Consider the following 20,381-nt stretch of genomic DNA (forward strand, 5'->3'; position numbering starts at 1 on the left):
TGTCTCTCCCCTTTCTCTGTCCGGGAACCCGACCGCCACCCCTGTCGGGTGCGCGCCGTGACTGACAGCTCCTGGCAGCCAGTGGCCGCCGCGCTGTGTGGCGGAGCCCGGCGCCCGTCTCCCCGGTGACCGGGGGCAGCTGGTGCCTCAGCAGAGTAGCCGGAGCCCTGGGGGACGGAGGTGAGTGGGTCTGAGCTGGGGAGCGCCCACCCCTGCCCGCCCAGCGCTCCCATCCCCCCTCGCCGCCGAGCGCCCGGCCCGGGACCCCGCTCGGGGTGTGGCGGGAGGGGGGGTGCGGGGCAGCAGATGGGCAGCGTGAGGGGAGCCGAGGGGGGGGAGGGGAGCGCGGCGGAGGGAGCCAGGGCGGGGGGGCAGCTCCCGCGCCGCCCCCTCTGCGCGCCCCTCGGGCTGCGGCGCTGCCCGCGACCCCCGGCGGGCAGCGCTGAGAGGAGGCGGCGGCCCGTCCGCGGCGGGCGCGGGGGGGTGGCGGGTGCTCCTCGCCCTCCCGTCTTTTTACCGCTTGATTTTTCAAACCGTCCCTGCGGGCTCAGGTGCCGCTTCTCCCCTCCCCGCGGCTCCACCCTCCTGGGCAGCGGCTGCCCCGCGGGGCGGTTAATGTGTAACCCCGCGGACCGTTGCTCGAGGCGGACCCGCCGCCCCCCGCCCCGCTTCCCCCCCCCCCCCCCCCCCCCGCGGCCTGCCGGGTCGCCCTCCGCGCCCAGCGCCCGCGGGACGGGCCCGCGCCCCGCTGAGGGCAGCGCCCGGCGCCCCCGAGTGCCGGAGCCCGCCCTGCCCGGGGGGGCGGGTTGCCGCCGGGCCGCCGGAGAAGCGGGAGCGTCGCTGGCGGAGCGCTGCCCCGGGGCTCGGACGTGCCCCTCCTGGCTCTCGGCTTGGCGTGGAAGCGCTGTGAGTGCAAACCATCCCCAGGCTTTTCCCGGCCGCTTTTATTCCTGAGCGGATCTCGCGTGTCGCGGCTGCAGCCCGAAGCGCTGCCCTTTTCGCGGCGTCCCGACAGTTTTGGAACGTATTCGGAAGAAAAGAAGGGGTGGAAAATGCCTAAGTACCAGCGAAACCTCTTCACCTTCTTAAATACAGCAAATAAATTAATCCGAATTGTAAGCACATCACTGTTTATACAACAGCTTTAGAAAACTTTGTCCTTAGTCGCATGAGTCTTGTCAGACAGAACTGCAGACGTCCTATCCGTGTTCTGTCTGCTTTGTACGCTGGCTTCAGTGCGAGAAGAGTTTTTACTAGCAACTATTTTTCAGCCTGCTGTTACTAATTAAAGTCAGTATTTTTTGAGTGATCGTGCTAGGTACACCTCATTGTTTTCTGGCGAAGCAGTTGCTGCTTATACAGGAAACATAATGGTATGTTTTGCCTATTATGAAATGCTGATAAGATTTTTTTTAATTAAAATATTGTCCCGCCCAAGTTCTCAAACAACTGGTAGCTGTCTTCTGCAGGTTGTGCTGTTATATTTCTTGTGTAACTTGTCTATAAACATGTACCACATTTGAATAATGAGTGGAATTCAAATTTTATAACTCCATTTGAGCTTTGTACTGGCATCATTTGTGGAAGTCAGATCTGCCTTAATGAGCAGCACTCATGCTGAAGAGTCTTTTGCAGTACTTCAAGACTGTGTGTGAGGGATGAGGGAACAGTCTCTCTCCTCTATGCTCTTACACTTTGCACTCTTTATCCTCTTACAGTCTCACTATTGAAAAACAAAATGAAGCCAACCAGTTCTCTTTCTCAAAAAAAAAAAAAAGAAAAGAAAAGAAAACCCAAACAGAAAAGCACATTAACATGGATACTGTAGTGCTGAGTTTCCAAAGGCTTTTCAAAATGAACTGCTGGTCACTAATATAGTCTTAAACTTCACATGCTCCCTCACTGCCCTCTGTAACTGTGAAGGATACAGTCTAACAGACTATATAGCAGGAGTATGCCTCTTGTTTCTGTTTGCTGTCTTTGTTGCTATGAGTTAAGGAGAGCAGAAGCAGGAAACAAACCACCTCTCTCCCTTGAAAGTAAGCAAATAAGTATTACTTTCTCTGGAGTTAGAGGGTTTGAAATGACATGAAAAGCTAGCATGGATATTTAAAAACATAACATAAAGAAGTGCAGTGTTTGTGGGATAAAGTGCAATTCAACTATAACTAGTATTTTTGCTGTTTTGTACCCCAAAAATAATTGCTTTATATGGTAGATCAGAATGCATGCTGGCAGAAAACTCAAAATGTTTCTTTTTGTTCTGCAGTTCTGTGACAAAGCTGATGTATATGGGCAAGTTATGTTATCTCACATACTTGAACAACTCTTTATATATGTTAGTGTTTCTGTCTGAAATGTCCCGTGAAATATTTTGTAGTTATTAAACTGTTTATTCTGTGTCATATTACAAAGGTGTGTTGGTACAAATTCTGATGAACTTTCTGAAATCATAGTATTAATTCTGTATTTGCAGTGTTCTTCAAATAATAATAGGAATTCTATATTTGCAGTGGTTTAATAAGTATATTGAAATGTCACAAAACTGTATTGTTTGCTAAAGATCTATGTATTACAGATTATTCTGCTTTTATAGGCCTGTTTTCTCGTATAAAATGCGTATATCCTCGTGACTAATACTAATGTGTTTTGGAATGGCACAGACTTTTTTCTTTAAGACTTACTTTATCATCCTTAGCAAAAGCAGAAGGTCAAAGTAAGCTTGGCCATGTGTAGTATTGTGGTGTAACTGCTTTTCTGACCTACTGTATATGACTGAATGTAGTTATGCCATCAAATTAATAAAATTCAGTGCTATAATTATTAAAAGTAATTACAGTAGTATATTGTTGGTAGTCTCAGTAAGATTCAATATTTAATTTGAACTGAAAATCAACAGCTCAAATAATTTTATTGTTGGTTACTTGTGACAGTTATCACAGGTTATATGGTTCACTAAAAATTTCATGTTTAGTAAACATGCAGACACCTACAAAGCTTTACATCAGTGCAACTAAAATGTTGTCTTTGTTTCACTGGATTCACTACACATTTTGTAATTTATTACAGGAGAAGGACGTTCAGACGTAGGATGACTTCGAAACTACAGAAGTTTGTGCCATTTTGGTGCCATATCTCTTTAGCTCCAGGTTTCAAATCTGCAAAGAAGTTAAAAGAAAATTTAGGCAATTAGATAATTTGATAATTTAGTTTTGAACCTGCTTGTTAACAGTTGTAACTCTCTCTTGGACTCTCTGGTTATGAGAAACACTGTTTTCATAATTTTTCCATTTGCTTGTCATGCCATTGTTGCAGTAAAATATATTTGAATATTGAGGGTTCTTGCAGAAGAGCTACATTTGTCCTTTGTCTTGAAGTTTCCTAGATAAATTTAGTGAGCTCTTACTTGTCGTGGGTGCAATTGGTGCAAAAAACGCACAATAATATTCAGCTACTGAGGGAGGGAAGAGGTGGCTTTTCCAGTGATGTAACACAGTTTTGGTGATGGCTTTTTTTTAATTGATATATATACACATTAATAGCAAAAGCCCCTTTAATGTTGAATTGCTTCCTAACTTTACACTCACAAAATTACACAAATACATTAGTAGCTGGAAGTCTTCATACCTCTAGAACTTCATCATTAGAGAAAAGTAATTTATTAGCAGCCTGCTCTTTTGTTTTTAGAGTGGTCAGGTTTTGGAATGACGTTCCCTCATCAGTGCTTATCATCTGGAGTAAATGCTTGATGTGTAAGAGGCGTAGGTTAGGAAGGCAAACAGATAAATCGACTTGTGAACAGAGTTAAAAGGAATCCTCTCGTAGCAAACGTGGAATCATGAGGTAGGACAGTGCTGGGGTTCTTCCCAAGAGCAGCCTAACTACATTTTCATTGTGTGATTTTTTTACAGTTGCATTTAGGGTATATTTTTATAGATTAGGGATAGCTCGAAAAATCTGTTTTTCTTATCAGCCACTTCACCATTACAATATTGAATCTTAATTTTTTTATAACTACTGTTTTTATTATATCTTTTTGATCAGATTTATAATCTAGTACTTTTTTAATTGTTTCCTTTCCTCTTGCATGCTAGTAGCACACTTTTAGGTGCCAGATACTACAGTGCCTTATGTTGGCTAGGTTAGCAGCACAGTTTTGGAGGGTACCCAAGGGACATATCAGGCTATTCTCCAGACAATTGAGAACAGAAATATTCACTGTAAGGCAAATTAAAATGCTCCTAGATAGCAGGTTTTTATTTACTGTTGGGCATTTGCTGTTTTTTTTTTTTGGTTGGAGAACTATATCTTGAAATGTTTAATGATTATTCTCAGAAAGTACCAGACCTATTTAGAGATAGCTGAATGCACAGTGATCTCTTGGTTCACAAGTTTAGCCTTGTCAAGAAAAGGTCAATCTGTGTTTAAGGCATGAGACTGGAGGCAAGTTGACAGGGGTCTTTTACAGCAATGTGTGAGTTTGGTTAAATGTTTGCAAAGCATTTCTTATGTTATGATTTCCATTCAGAGGTTAAGCGTGAAGTTTCATTACTTAAAGCTAAGTTATTTTCTCAAATTATAGGGGAACTGTTGTTATTGAAACTAGATAATTGCTATATTAAAACAATTTGCAAAAAACATATTACATTGAACAGTCACAGCTGCACCATGGAGACATAAAAAACCTGAGGTCCCTTTGTTCAAAAAAAATACAAATTAAAACCCAAAAGTAAAGCCAAGTGAATGTCTTCTAGTATCTTGAAGGCTGTGCTGTTTAGAATTTGGAAGGGTCTTATGGGTATCACATCCTATAATTGAGTATTTAGCAGAATATTCAAGAAACAACAGTAGTTTTTAAATTTTGGTAATCAAACAGCTCATACGTAGTTAAATAGTTAAGACTTTGATCTTTAATTATATGTTAGTGGGGTTTTTTTTTGGGTTTTTGTGGAATTTTTGAAGCCTTGACCCTTCTGTTTATTCTATCTCAGGCAGCAATACTGTGAAAGTAGTGTGCTGTGGATTGTATCACATTTTCAGTGTGGATTTTTTTGTTATTTCTGTAGCTGAGAGCAATGTCAGAAGGATTGCTTGTCATTTTTCTTTCATGAAAGTAGTGGCTTGGACACCACTAATTTAATACTTTAGATATGATAAACAAATGTGTGTCTCTATGTGTGCATATATATATATTTATGCATATCTATTTAAAATGTTGCCCGCATTTTGCCCGCATATACAAGATACTTGCTTTCAAGTCCCTTATGTACTTTAAGTATGTTACACAGTGTCTGAGGTATGAATAAGCCTGTGGACCAGCTCAGAGCAGTAATTATTTTCAGATTAGTTCTCACTTCCTGAGACCAACTTTATTGCAAGTTTATGTAGCTGTAGTCCTCCAGTTACTTAAGTCAGTTATCCTCCAAACCTGTAGAGGTAAGAGTTTATGTCATGCAACAAGGGAATAGTTTCAAAAGTTGAACAAGTTGTCATTTCTGTTCTCAGTGTTAAAACATTTTTTATGCATTTTAACCTGCTTAGTGGAGGAAACCTCTCTAAAACAATGGAATTTACCTGAGTATAATTAGAACAAAGACATCCAGACTTCAGTATCAACATCAAAATCTAATGAAATCTACTATTTCTTGCTGTTCATATATAGATGCTTTATCTTAATTGTAAAAGTCATGAGTAGATTAACTGGCAGCATGTGGAGTTCCTTCTTTTTTCCTCTTTTTTTTTTTTTTTTAATTTTTAAGCTAAACTAAAACACATGGATGTTGGAATGACTGAAATGCATTTTTTATAGTGTTTGCTTTCTGACAAATTATTTTTCAGTAGATTAGTTGATTGGTGTAACAGAGCAAATCTGATTTTGGATTCCTTTGGTCTAATACATGATTGAATGCCCATTTGTTGTTGCATATGTAACTGAAATGTATGTGCGAAAGTTGAACTTCGAGATATGTATTTTAAGCTGCCTTTACAATCAGTCAGTGGAGAGATACAGGCAACTCTAGCGGTAGTTTCTCTAACCTGTTTTACATGGATACATTTGGTACCTGTTTCTGTACATTGAGTATTAAGGGGGGTGGGCTATAGCTGAGTAGACACACTTGAGCTCTAATTTTTATGTTGCTGGGAAAGGGTAGATGAGCTTCGTCCAGGATTTCCACTGTGCTGTAAAATGTGGTGGTATTGCAATGGTGTAGTAAGCCAGAAGGTAACTGAATAGTAGGTAACGTGGTGGAGTTGGGGAAGATGTAACATGTAGTATAAAACCACGGGCTGTACCTCAGAAGACTTAGATTCTGTTCTTTGCTTTGCTATTCAGTTACTTCGTCATTTTGGACACCCACTTTATATGCTTTTGCTACTGCTTTCTCATCAGTAAAATTAAGACTGTGGTACCTGTTCTCAGATTGTTTTGAGTGTTGTGTTAATTCTCTAGCAATAGTTTTTGGTAAAGTTCACTAGCAATATTTCTGAACAGTAGAGAGAAAACTGGGTACTAAAAAATCTGAAGTATGATTGAGAATTAAAATGTCTTTTTTTTTTTCTTTCTTTCTTTAGAGCTTCATCAGATGAAGGAATGATACTCTTGAAACATGACAGCAAACTGGACTAATTAAAGTTTTCCTATTTCAGGAAAAAAACCCGAAATGTATAGACCAGGGGAAACGGTCAAACGTCGACTCAACATGCATGCTCCTCCTCGGATAAGAAGTGTGGAAGTTGCTAGAGGAAGAGCAGGTTATGGGTTTACCCTTTCTGGACAAGCTCCTTGTGTTCTTAGTTGTGTTATGAAAGGAAGCCCTGCAGATTATGTTGGACTTAAAGCAGGAGATCAGATATTTGCAGTTAATGAAATCAATGTGAAAAAAGCCTCTCATGAAGATGTAGTGAAACTTATAGGAAAATGTTCTGGAGTCCTGCACATGGTCATTGCTGAAGGGATTAGTCATATGGATTCATGTTCAAGTGACGAAGAAGTTGGTTTTTATGATGGGAAGGGGTGGCTGAAACCCAAACCTGACTCTAAAGCTCTGGGTATAAACAGAGCAGAGAAAGTTGTTGAAGAAATGCAGTCTGGTGGCATTTTCAACATGATCTTTGAGAATCCTACTCTTTGTGCTGGTAACCCAGATAATTCTGCACCAAAACAAAGATCGTTTTCAATTTCTGCTGCTATTAAATTTGAAACTGGCAATGAAAGTGTAAGCAATCCAAACCTACTGTCAAAGGAAGAAATATCCAAAGTCCTGAATGATGATTCTGTTTTTAGAATTGGACTGGAGAGCACAGAAGACTTTGGATTAGATGCAAGCATTTTAAATGTTGCCATGATTGTTGGTTACCTAGGCTCAATTGAGCTTCCTTCAACAACCTCGAATTTGGAAAATGAGAGTTTGCAGGCTATTCGTGGATGCATGAGACGTCTGAGGGCAGAACAAAAAATCCATTCACTAGTGATGATGAAGATAATGCATGACTGTATTCAGCTCTGCAGTGACAAATCAGGTGTAGTGGCAGAATATCCTGCAGAGAAACTGGCATTCAGTGCTGTTTGCCCGGATGATAGAAGATTCTTTGGACTAGTTACAATGCAGACAAATGATGATGCAAGCTTGGCTCAGGAAGATGAAGGGGTTCTGAGGACATCCTGCCATGTTTTTATGGTGGATCCCGAATTATTTCATCATAAAATTCACCAGGGCATAGCGCGACGTTTTGGACTGGAATGTACAGCAGATCCAGACACAAATGGCTGTCTAGAGTTTCCAACATCATCTTTACCTGTTCTTCAGTTTATTTCTGTCCTGTATAGGGATATGGGGGAATTGATTGAGGGAATGCGTGCGAGGGCTTTTCTTGATGGTGATGCAGATGCTCATCAGAATAATAGTACAAGCAGTAACAGTGATAGTGGAATTGGAAATTTTAACCAAGAAGAAAAGAATAATAGAGTTCTGGTGGTTGATTTAGGGAGCAATCCAAGTAAACACATCCCTAACAGCATATGGGAAAATCCAGTAGGAAGGGGACAAAACCAGCCTGCTTCCCATTGGAATGGCTTCTGTCATGAACAAGAAGGAAACATTCCTTTAGAAGTAATTCAGAATGATAAGTCCCAAAACGTAAGCAAACACTTAAGTCCTTCTGCTCGTATTGAAGTTCCACTGGTTTCCTCCCGAAATTCAGTACCCCCATCAAAGAAAAATGCTGCAGGCATAGGCAATCAAAGGTGGTTGCCTGTGCATGTTTTACAAGAATGGCAGCATGGAAATGCTAGTGACCAGGAGTCGTACACTGATTCGACAGATGGCTGGTCGAGTGTTAACTGTGGGACTCTTCCCCCGCCAATGAATAAGATTCCGGCTGACAGATACAGAGTCGATGGCAGCTTTGGTCAGCCACAGTTAAAATCTCATAAAAATGAATGGTCTAAGAAGATGTTTTGCATGCAGAACAAGTTTGCCCCTCCGCACAGTATTAGAAAGTCTAAAGAAGATAAAAAGGTAAGAATATGTTGATGCTGGTTCCTAAAAAATTAAAAAAACAACCCCAAACCCAACAGCCTGTGGTATTTTTGCACCGTGATATTTGCATAGTAAAATTTAAACGTATTATATCATTTACAGAATTTCAAATGATGAAAATAATATGGTTCTTTCTCCTTTGCAGAGGCTTTGCATATTCCTGTTTAATTGAGTGCAGCTCTGGAATTGTATTTCTGCTGGAAGTGTCTGTTAGAGCTTTCTCACATTTCTTCTTGTCTCTTCATTGTTTCCAAATGTTGCAGTGGCATTGCAATAAAAGGAGACATGACATTCTAGCAACTTCAGTTCCTTCTGACCTCCAGCAGCAAAAGAATGGAAACAGTCTGGATCTTCAGTCTGGTTCCTTTTTTATAGAAGGCTGGCTTGCAAATATTATTTTAGTGATACCTATTTTTATAGGCATGTAGTCTAATCATTAGTCAAAAACTTGTGTTATACACTTTTAACTTTACCCAAATAAGACAATTGTATTATAAAAATTCACTCCAGCAAACTTCTTAATACAAGTAGCGTTAAACCTACATCAAAGGGTAGTTAGTGGTGATTATAGTGCCCGCTATTAGGTCACAAATCTAATATTCTGCCAGTAAGCTGTAATTAAAATTTTATTCCAAATTACTGCTTCATCTACTTGTTTTGTCTACTCTTAGGCTTCTATAAATCAAAGCGAGAAGATGTAAAAAAAAAAAAGTGTTGGAGGGGTGTCCAACATAGTTACATACCGTTCCCTTTGTCACATACACGTTTTGCTGTTGAGAAAACTAATGTCATGGGAGTCTGGTGTTGGTAACTGAGATTCTAGTAAAGTGGAGGTCATTGGTCCTACATTAAAAGAGTTAGTAGCGGAGTTGTATCTAAAACATTTGCTGGCTCTAGGGAAAGACAGAACCTTATACTACAAATTAGTCTTCAAGAAGCATTGTCCTTCCATGCGGAAGTGTTGCTTGTATGATTGATTCAAGTGTCCATCGTGCTATCAAAATCTGTTTTTGATAAAATGTCTTTTTCACCTGATTAAAAATATTCAACTGTTGCTCAAGTGAATGACAGTAGAGATTCATTAGTTGTTTCATACTGTTATTAACAAAATCTTTGCATTGGTGTGACACTCAGGCATAGACTTTTTGGGGAGTAGAATGCAGAACTTCAGAATGTTTTGGTGTGGAAAGATAATTTATTTTTTTATTGCTTTTCTTTCACTGTGAAGCCAACAACTTCCATATACATTCTTTTGTACACTTTTTGTGCTGGAAATAAAAGAAATAAACTAGTATGTGTAATAGTTATACACTAGTGTATTTTTAAGGTGAAGTGACTGCTACAGGCAGCGATGTTTTCCAGACCCACAATACTGTATTAAATTGCAAGTGATCTTAAATACAAAGTGATTTAACACTTTTCAAAAACCAAGCAGAAATTATCCAAACAGAAACACTTAATTTGTAAACATTACCCACCCAAACCACCTATCAATCAATTCTATTTGCAACCCTGAAGACTACAGGCTTCATGATCTCTTTGCTGATGGACCAAGGAAAAGGCCTCTTTATATGCAGCACCTGGTGCAATGCATTATGGATGTTGGTCCCAAGTGCTCTTTGGGAACTGGACCAGCTGCATGGGATGCTGCTGAAATTCCTTCGGCATCTCTGCAACAAGTTTGTGTCTGCAGTGTTGTCCATGATAGTAATACAGTTTAGATTTTTTTTCCAGAGATTTAAAACTAAAAAAATTATTTTTGAAATGTTTGCCACATTTATTTCATGGAAGTCAAGAATATACTAATGAAAATCTCATAGAAAATTTTACACTTTAAGATGAAAGATGTTCTGTATGTGGGTAAACAGTAATAATATTTCACCTATTGTATCACTCGGATCAGCTTATACCAGAATGTATGTTCCAACACTAAATATCTCAATCTTCCCTTTTAAGTCTATTTATTAATAAAATAGGCATTCTGTTCTTTGATTAATAACAAATTTGTTTGCAAGATATTTAAAATGTTTCTACATGCCTTTAGCATTTAGTCTCATTAAGGCTACAAAAGCTCTTTTGCATTGTAATTTTGTTTTTCAGTATTAAGGAAGACTATTGAAACTGATGAGAAAAGCTCGTGAAAGTCTTGAAATCAGTTGCAAGCATGAGTTTCAAGCACTTAGCATTATTCAGAGTAATTCATAAAGATGAAGTAGTACTATGTTCCCATCTTAAATCTATAATGAAAATAGCGAGGGGATGTCGTTATTGATGAATGTACCTCTGCACTTCTTTAGGTACTGCAGAAATAGGGAAAATCTATGTTTTTGTATATTAGAGCAATAATTCACTTTGACTCGTGTGAAAGGAAGAGGTAAGAATGTATACAAAACATTATTCAGATGGGTTTAGATACTGCGTTTTAGAAAACTGTATGTCCTCGGCTTCTGTGACCTTTTTAAGTGGTAAGGACTGATTTTACACAGCATGCTCAGACACATTCCAGTCATCGAATAAAGTATATAAAGTGGCCACATGGGATTACGTTCATATTTTTACAACGTAGTGGCTGAGTCTAATGCTTCATTTGGCAGAGCCGTCCTTAAATTGCTTTTTAATTAAGGTGGGTTTTTTGTCTTTTACATTAATACTGAAGGGTAATATATCCTACAAGTGGGAATGTGTAGAAGCCACTAGAGGGAGAAAAGGTTACCAAAGATCAGAGTTTTTTGTGGTGGTCTTCCTTGGAGCTTTCTTTACACACTGGGGAAAGTACATGAGTTCCTGGATTTAATTCTGATGTAGCAGAATTGTTGTGCTAGCAGTGATGATCACATCTAGCAGTGATGATCACAGCATGTAATTTGGGAAAATATGCTGTACTGTACAGTGCTAGTGGAGGGTAAGAGGGGCATAAACTCTCCTGGTTTTATAGCTGCACTGGTAAAACATTTGTGAATTGTACAGAACACAAGAGCAGATGTGAGAAAGCTCTAGTGAACATATCTGTTTAAAATTGCACTTCCAGAACTGGACCTAGGAAGTGTTTCTTGTGGGTAGGAATAGGGATCATAGAATCATGGAACGGTTTGGGTTGTTCAACCCAATCTGTTAGAACTAGAACCCATCTAGTTCCAACCCCCCTGCCACAGGCAGGGACACCTTCCACTAGACCAGGTTGCTCAAAGCCCCGTCCAACCTGGCCTTGAACACTGCTGGGGAGGGGGCAGCCACAGCTTCTCTGGGCAACATGCCAGTGTCTCACCACCTTCACATTAAAGAATTTCTTCCTTATATCTAATATAAATCTACCCCCTTTCAGTTCAAAGCCATTACCCCTCATCCTATCACTACACCTCCTGATCAAGAGTCCCTCCCCATCTTTCCTGTAGCCCCTTTAAGTACTGAAAGGCTGCTATAAGGTCTCCTTGGAGCCTTCCCCAGACTGAACAACCCCAACTCTCTCAGCCTGTCCTCACAGGGGAGGTGTTCCAGCCCCCTGATCATCTTTGTGGCCTCCTCTGGACCCACTCAAGCAGCTCCATGTCCTTCTTATGGCCCCAGAGCTGGACACAGCACTGCAGGTGGGGTCTCACAAGAGCGGAGTAGAGGGGGAGAATCCCCTCCCTCGCCCTGCTGGCCACACTCCTCTTGATGCAGCCCAGGATACAGTTGGCTTTCTGGCCTGTGAGTGCACATTGCTGGCTCATAGTCAGTTTTCCATCCACTAACACCCCCAAGTCCTTCTCCACAGGGCTGCTCTCAATCCATTCTCCACCCAGACTGTATTTGTGCTTGGGATTGAGCCAACCCATGTGCAGGACCTTGCACTTGGCCTTGTTGAACTTCATGAGGTTTGCACGGGTCCACCTCTCAAGCCTGTCAAGGTCCCTCTTGGGACATATTTTCTTTTGCACGCTTTTTGTGCTGACTTCAGACTTCATGTTACAAGGAAGCAAACCATTTTCTGAGCTTTGTTTTCCCTTTAGTGTTGTAGTCCCTTTAATGATGATGTTTTCAGCTCACAAATTAGGATTGTGGTTAATTTTGTAATAATTGGCAAAAACACTTTTAAAATATTAATATTCTTTACACTGCTACAAAGCCTTTTAAAGTTCAATGTAAGTGTGAATAGTTGAAAGAAATTAAAAACACCTAATATGAGTAAATGTTACTGGATAGCATGAGGTTTTTTTGTTTTACTTTAAAATGTTGTAAGGAGTTTATCCCTAAGTTACTGAACTCATACTTTAACAATTGCTGTATTTTTTGTTTTTTAATCCTTGGCTGTGGGAAGAGGACAACTACATCAGGGAAATTTTAGTTCTATTCCACCTCTTCTGACTGAGATTTACTGGAAGCTATCTCTGGCCCCATACACCTCTAAAATTATTTCCGGTACTGAACTTCAGATTTCTCATGTTTCTTACAAGTTTCATGTGAACAGATTTGTGTTGAAGCATCTTATGAGACTTTTTGGAGGGTCCCCTTCTGTAGGCCTTAGACTAAAACAAGTGATAGGAAGCCAGGTGATGCTGAAATTCACTGAAAGGGCAGATCATGGAAGGTAAGGTGGCTTTCAATCTCAGAATGACTAAGGAAGATTTCTGGTGGTGAGAAGCTTCTGAATCGCTGTGAGACTGATATTGGGTAGGGGTGTGTGGTCTCATGGGGTCTAAGAGATGAAAAGTCTGGTTATGGTTTCAGTGGGAATGGAATAATTCTTGCTTTTTCGTTTGTTATTCCTTTTGCACTGTACTACCTTTGTTGTTGCATTGTTATTTTCATCTTTAGCATCCCACTACGTTCCAGTCACTTACCTACTCACCCTTTTGCGTGATTTTGGATTACGCAAAAGAAAATCACCATAAGCAATATGAAAACATCAGGGGATGTTAGGATTGGCAAGGGACTTGAGAAATTGCTGAACAGGGAAGCATTCCTTTCCCTCTAGACTAAATTAATATAATACGTTTGATTTTGTTCAACCCTCACTCTCTGTTTTTTGGGCTAGCGCCTGGCCAAAAATATGTCTACCCATTACTGTTTTAAATTAAGTTTTACTGGGAAAATACTCCTTTTTCCACTGGAAAGCTTCATAACAGTCAGTTTAGTCTTTGAGTTTTCTCTCCATGAGGACAGAATCCTAGGCATTGACCTCTTGCCATTCTTTTTTTAAAAAAAGGAAGTCTGTTTTAATACTGTGGAAGCAAGGATAACAGTTAAGATCACAAGTGGTTTTACAACCTGAGCTTACTAACTAGTATTTGGGTACAAGGTTTATTCCAAGTGAATATGACACATCTATTAAAAAGTAATTCAAAAGCGTTTTAAAATATTGGGTACTGATTTTTAGAAACCCCTTGTTGTAAGACTTCTGTCTCGACCACATTATTGTTTGTGCTCATGAAGAGTGAGAATTTGTAAACGGATCCTATTTGTAGGTCTTAGAGGAAGAAAAAATAGATAGTCTTGTCTGAGACTCACTGGACAATAGTACTGCCAATACATTTTTTTTTTTAAAGCAAAAAGCATATCAACTGCTTTGTAAGCTTCATGACTTAAGCTACTGAAAATATTGTAAAAATGTAGAGAAGACAGGTAAGCAATACAGTGGGGTTCACTAATGCATCTTTCTTTGCTAATATATTTTCTGAATTACTGTTATTGTTACTCTGTTTTGATCAGAAGTTTAACTGTAACTACTTCAGCGTTGTCTTTGTTTCCAAAGCAAGTATTACTGAAAAAGATAGGCTGTTCAAGTTAAAAATGGAGTAAGTTTTTTAGTGAAAATTTGTAATTTGCTTCAAATCCAAGAATTGCAGTTTTTACTGTTGGTAACTGGATGGTGAAGTAACTGAAAGGCAGATAAATGTTGGCAAAGACAAAGGCAAAGACAATGTTGGCAAAGCTGTGTGGTTCCCATATTTGTTTTTTGTTGTATAATTACATGTTTTTTTCCCTTTCCTCTACAATTCTGCTTGCTCACTAGCTTAAATTGTTCCACCCCAGCTGTTTATAAAGCAGAATTAATGGCAGCTGGATTGCTATTCTTACGCAGTACAATTTAATGTTAACCTTTGGAATTATAGGCTTTGATCTGATTTGAGATGTATGTATATACCTTAAAGAGAACTCAACTGAAATCCCAAACACCCAGCTAGATCTGAGAATGTGCTAATGTGAATTAAGCTGCAAAGAGGCATTTATATGAAATAGGTCCTCTGATACATTTTGCTATGAGAAGATGAAAAGCACTTAAATGTTTAGTAATTGCATGCAGCCTTTTCATATGTATTATAATCTTCTAAAATAGTGAGTTTTAAAAATGGTCAGTTCTAGAATCTTTAAAAGTGTATAAAAAGCCAAAAGAATGCTCGGTGCTTTTCCCTGGAAGAGAAATTAGTAAAATCTGGACAGTAAATGTCTGTAGAGCAATGCTGACTTTGTGAAATTTTCTCATTTCAAATTTATGTGCTAGGGATTTAGAAGTTTTCATTCAGTTTAAATGTTTTCTAGCTCAAGTGTAAGTTTGGACTGCAATTAACATCATTGCAACTAAGGGGAGATGCAGGCATCTATTTCTGAGCTAGTTTTGAGTTGCAAAGTCACAAGAGAAGGTAGTATCTTGAGAAACAAAGAGAAACAATGAACGAAATAGTGTGAAGAAAAATAATTAGCACAGAGTGAATGGAAATAATGGAAAATGGCTTTAAGTTGTCAACACAGACACTTTGAGATAAGAGATTCTAAAATTATTGTCTGAGCTTTCAGTTGTATGGAGATAGACCCCAATTCCTTGCAGTTGAGAAGATTTAGAGAAGAAAAGGAGCCATAAAATACCAGTTCTTCACTGGAGAAGAAATAGATCAATATGGAATAAAGGTCTTTAATTAGCAAAAATAAATATGGAATTGCTAAAACTTACCTGAAGTGTCTAAACAGAAGCATGGAAAACTGAAGCCTCAAGAGAAAGACCTCAAAATTAATCCCATCAGTAAAATGGCCATTAAGACATCAATAAGTTTGCAAAGATAGTACCAGAGAAGGATATTCTGCATCATCAAACCAAATTCTAGCTCTTAAGGCAATCGTGTATTATCATGCCTTCCATATAATTAGCGGCTGTACCTTTGAAAGAATGTGTTTGCACCCTGCCTTCCCTTCCACACTGCCTTCTACAGGAACAATATTCCATCACTATTATGATGGTAGAAGCTTTTTTTATTTTCCAGTCTGAAATCTAGTTGTGGCCACCTTATACCCATTTCTTCTGCTGCTAGTGTCTCCTTTAGTGAAAGTGACTCTCTTCACTGTTTACCTTTTTATTTATACATAGAAATCATATTCTCTTTTGGCTTTCATTTTGTTTGATGTAAAGCACTTAGGCTTTTAGTCTTCTGGGAAGTAAAGTTTTCATTCTCCGGATAACTTCAGTAGCCCTCTTCTGATACTATTCTAGTTTAAATTCTTTGTTGGAGCTGAGTGATCAAAATTTTATGCTGATTTCCTGGTCCTGGACACGCTTTTGTGTAATTGTAGTGTACATTTTCCTGTCTCTATTGTTAATGCTTCATACAATACCTCTTCATATATTATTTACTTTTTTTCATAGCACATAGCATTGACGGTTAATACTTATTTTGTAATCGATCAGTAAAAACATCCATATGTATCGGAAGAGATATCCAATACTGAGGCCAATATCCTATTTTGGACACTGGCCAGGAGCAGCTGCTTAGAAAAACCATGGAAGAGCAGTGAAAAATATATCCTAATTTTCAGCAGCGCGTGGTTTAGAGACTTTCCTCTGGTAGAGATGCCATCCACATCATTGTGTGTAATAACCTTTGTGAACCTTTGTTCTTGAAATTGTTTCTTAAACTCAGTTGTACTTTTGGCGTTCCTGGTATCCCTTGATTTATATATTCTGCAGTTTAATAGTGTGGAAAGAAAACAATACATAATTGTACTTTCCATATAATTTCATTTCATACCTGCTAATATTTGCATTGAGGAATACTTGAACAATCTTACTCCATTTATTTTTTTCTTAGTAATTTTATTTTGTTTTAAAACTCAACCACCAATCACATACTTTCCAAGCAGAAGTCAGTTTAGTCTCCTCCCATACAAAAGTTTTTTCATAAATGTAATCTTCCTCCCTTAGTTGTACTATATTACTGTTGGAGATGGGTTGATCAGAACTATAAGCAGTTTTTAAAATGTGTGGGTGGGCAATGTATTCATAAAGCTTATGTCTTGATTTCTTTTGCTTTTCTGATTATTCTTCATTTGCCTTTTTGATTGTTACTGATTATTAGGCCATACTGACTTAAATGATCCCAGCTAATGCCTACCTAATGTTCAAGATGATTTGGAAGCAATTGTTATGTGTGTACTTGTAATTTTCTCCACGTTTTCCCCTAATGTACTCAGGTCTTTCTGTTCCTCTGCAATTTCCAACGAATAGACTTCCAACTCATACAAGATACTATTATCTAGTTATACTGAAAAAATGATCTTACTATTCCATCTGCATTAATATCATCGTGTGTTTTTTTGTTTGAAAAGTGGATTAGGATAGGACTGAAATGTAGGTGGTCAGTGTTTTGTGCCTTAGTACAGGAGGCAAGCAATACACTTCATTTACCTGGATGTCCAGTGTGACAGGGCAGCCTCTTTTCTATGTCTTCCCAGAGTGCATCAAGATCTTATGTGACATCTTATGTCATTCTTGATTATATATGGGCCTAACTGCCGTTAAATGTAATGGTTAGAAGGCAGTGAAATGTGTCATTATCATTTGATTAGTAAAGAGGTAGTCTTAAAAGTGATCAAATCCATTGACCAGTAATGGTGAATAATACTATTTGAATCCTTTGTCACATTGGTTCCAAAAAAAAAAAAACTCATTACAGAAATTGCAGTGTAATTAAAGTCTGTGGAAAAGCAGTCAGTAAAGTTTGAATGATGTTAGACCTTTTTTAATTAACCCTCCCCCACCTAATCCAATTTTCTGAGGTGATGTCAATCCATGATGTGGCAGCAGCGCAGGGCAGCCTGGAGGGTGTTACTTCATCCTTTTTTTGTTCCATAGCATACGGACCCCTCTCTGTCAGCATGCCCTCCTGTACCCAGGACTTACTGCCTCTGTTCCTGTTATGGTCCAGGGGACTGGACTACAGCAAGTTCTTTTCCAATTTTCTCCCCAGATTCTATAATTCTTTCAGGGTACGAGAGGCCCTAACCTAACATACCCCATATCTCAATCCATCCTGTTCTCAGACCCCACAGACCCGCACTTTACAAGTCCTGCAAGTCTTCACTGGGGGTTTTTGGGTGGAGGAGCTTGTGATGCTGGCTGATAGGATGAGGGGTAAAGGTGGTTATGGCCTACAGGCTCTGCACTGCTACAGTGGGGTGGTCGCTCAGCTGACAGGACCCATAATCAGGAGAATGGGCACTTAGGATGGTAGTGGACAACAGAGGAAGATTAAGTAGGATTTGGGACTAATACTGATCACAGAATAATATCTGTATCAACTACTTTGTTCTATGATCCTCCAAGGCTCTTTCTGACCATGATGACACTACTGTGGCATCCTTGTTTCCCATTCCTTTTCAGAAGGATCTAAATTAGGAAATTTCTTTCTGAAGTCTTAAACCTGCATTCTTTATAAAGATGAACTGCCACTCCAGACTGACCCTTCTGCTGTTTAACATCTGAGAGTAAATTTGGCATGTTTTGGATATCCACAGAAGTTTCAAATTATATGATCTGTGTGTCTGGGTACCAAACTATCATGCACTTTAACATACAAAGTCATAGAGTCAAACCTAAAACCAGAGATTTTTAAAGCTTCAGTAGCTGGAAATAGGAGTAGGACAAATTAAAACTTGATGATTTTATAGTTAGTATGATTAAGCTCTGTGACACATAGAACATAGCAAATTCTGTATTAGTTGAGCTCCTTAAATTGAGGCCTTTTAAATGGTGCTGTTCCTTTTTTTGGGGGGGGGGGGGGGGGGGGGGGATTAAAATCTGTGAATATAAGCATCCTCCTTTTGTTACATTCTTTTTAGAGGCAATTAATCAGAAATCAGTACTCAAATTGACACTTGTACAGACACTCAGAGTTTTTGTTAAAAGAATCTAATTTATTAGATTTTTAGTATAGGGAGATGCTTACCTGGGGAATTGGCTCTCTGGAGCAGGATGGCCAGTTGCTGTCTGGGTACTGATGGTTGTTTCTGTTGCAAGCGTGGTTTAGCTGGATTGTAGAAGACTCCCCAAACTGTTCTGGTGAATTTTCTAATCTGGCTGGCAAGTGGTCCTGTGTGACCATTCTAGCATGTGCATGATCCTTTGTCAGGACAGAGGGTAGTATACTTGTTCCACCTGAACAGGAGAAGGAAAACAATTTTTATCAGAATTAGTACATACCAGTAACTATATTTTTATTTTAGAGCTCTTATAACTTTGTTCATAACATTCAATTACTTTCTTATGCTTTTTTCCTCAAACATTTAAAAAAATTTCACTCACATGCCTGTGAATCTTGTGATATTTCATTGTGAAACAGTTTTGAAAGCATTTGAAAACATTCTTCTGTAAATGATTAGGCTTGTTAGCATTTTTTAACTTTTTAGATTAGCTCACCACCTTATATTTTACCTTTCCCTCTTCCTGCTCTTCCACACAGCAGTCAAAATCTCTGTCCCAGAAGATTCAGCCGCTTTAGTTTCCCCTCAAGGTCATAAATTGTAATGTGTTTTCCGTGAAAAGATTAAATTTGCTAGATGTTGTAAAGCTGACCTAAGCCTCACAGTTTTTCTTTCTCCTTTTTTCCCCTTTCTGGATTCCTGCTGCCTCCTCCCTGTATTTTGTCGTCAAGGGTGCTTGAACATCTAGCAAAAATGTCCCACTTCCTTAGCCTCTTGTACTCCAAGAGCCATCAGTGTCCTCTCCTTGCGACCTCCTTCCTGCTCCTCCAGCCTTAAAACAGTTGTACCAGAGGAGAGGAATCTCATTGTTTTATTAGTTTTATCCAGATATTTGGATGAGAGGACAATGTATGTTTAACTGTAGAGGGACACAAAGACTATGGAGAACCAAATGGAAATTTCTGGTTGTTATGTATGACAATTTGTTAAAAAGCTGTAATACTTGATAAATGCATTTGGTAGAATCTGAAAGAGTGCATGCTATACCTGGGAATTTCTTTAAGCTAATTGAAGATGTTTTCTAAAGGTGTTCAGTTTCTTTGTGTTCTGAATAATTGATAAGGTTTCATCAACTTGCTTCTGTGCACTCAAGCTCCAGGTTAGAGTATCGTATCGACTATCATAGTTTCACATTGCATTTCTTTGGTAGTACCAACTGAAAGAATTCCTGTCATGCTCAGGCCAAAGTTGGTAGTGAGCACCATCAGTTGTGCTGGCAAGACTGTCTGTGGATCTGTGTTGGAAACAGGATTATTTGATTTTGTAAACTATAGTTTATTGTTAGTGGAGATGAGGGGGCAGCCTGCTGCAATTTGGGAGCTGGCTTGAGTGGTCAGAGGTACATGCAAAGTCCTTAAACTAGCACAGCTGCTGAAAATAACGTTATATAGAACTACTATTGCCTAACTTTATCAGTTAAAATTGCTTCTAAGAGCCCATCCTTTTTCTTTCTGTCTTTAAAAAAAACCAGATTTGTGCAAGTCACCTTGTATTGGATCATTTTTGTTCTTTCTGTCCCTCCGTTTGTAGTCTAACATGAGTCACGTGCTTCTTCACTCCCTCTGGCTTGCTAATACATGAAGTACAGCATTTTCCACTTTCTCATTTTACTTT

General features: G+C 39.2%; 1 protein-coding gene across 4 annotated transcripts in view; it reads left to right on the forward strand.

Moving 5' to 3' along the window:
* The window catches only part of RGS12 (regulator of G protein signaling 12), a 90,343-nt gene continuing 69,962 nt past the window's right edge, over positions 1-20,381 (forward strand). For 3 of the 4 annotated variants that reach the window (XM_074865658.1, XM_074865655.1, XM_074865656.1), the window contains exons 1-2: positions 1-180; positions 6,574-8,519. In XM_074865658.1, the coding sequence (XP_074721759.1) occupies positions 6,663-8,519 (1,857 nt within the window). In that variant the 5' untranslated portion in view covers positions 1-180; positions 6,574-6,662. Of the gene's footprint in view, positions 181-6,573; positions 8,520-12,837; positions 12,939-20,381 lie in introns of those variants that run through there. The other variant, XM_074865657.1, reaches the window with a different exon arrangement.

Source organism: Strix uralensis, chromosome 4 (genome assembly GCF_047716275.1).
Source record: "Strix uralensis isolate ZFMK-TIS-50842 chromosome 4, bStrUra1, whole genome shotgun sequence".
NCBI lineage: Eukaryota > Metazoa > Chordata > Aves > Strigiformes > Strigidae > Strix > Strix uralensis.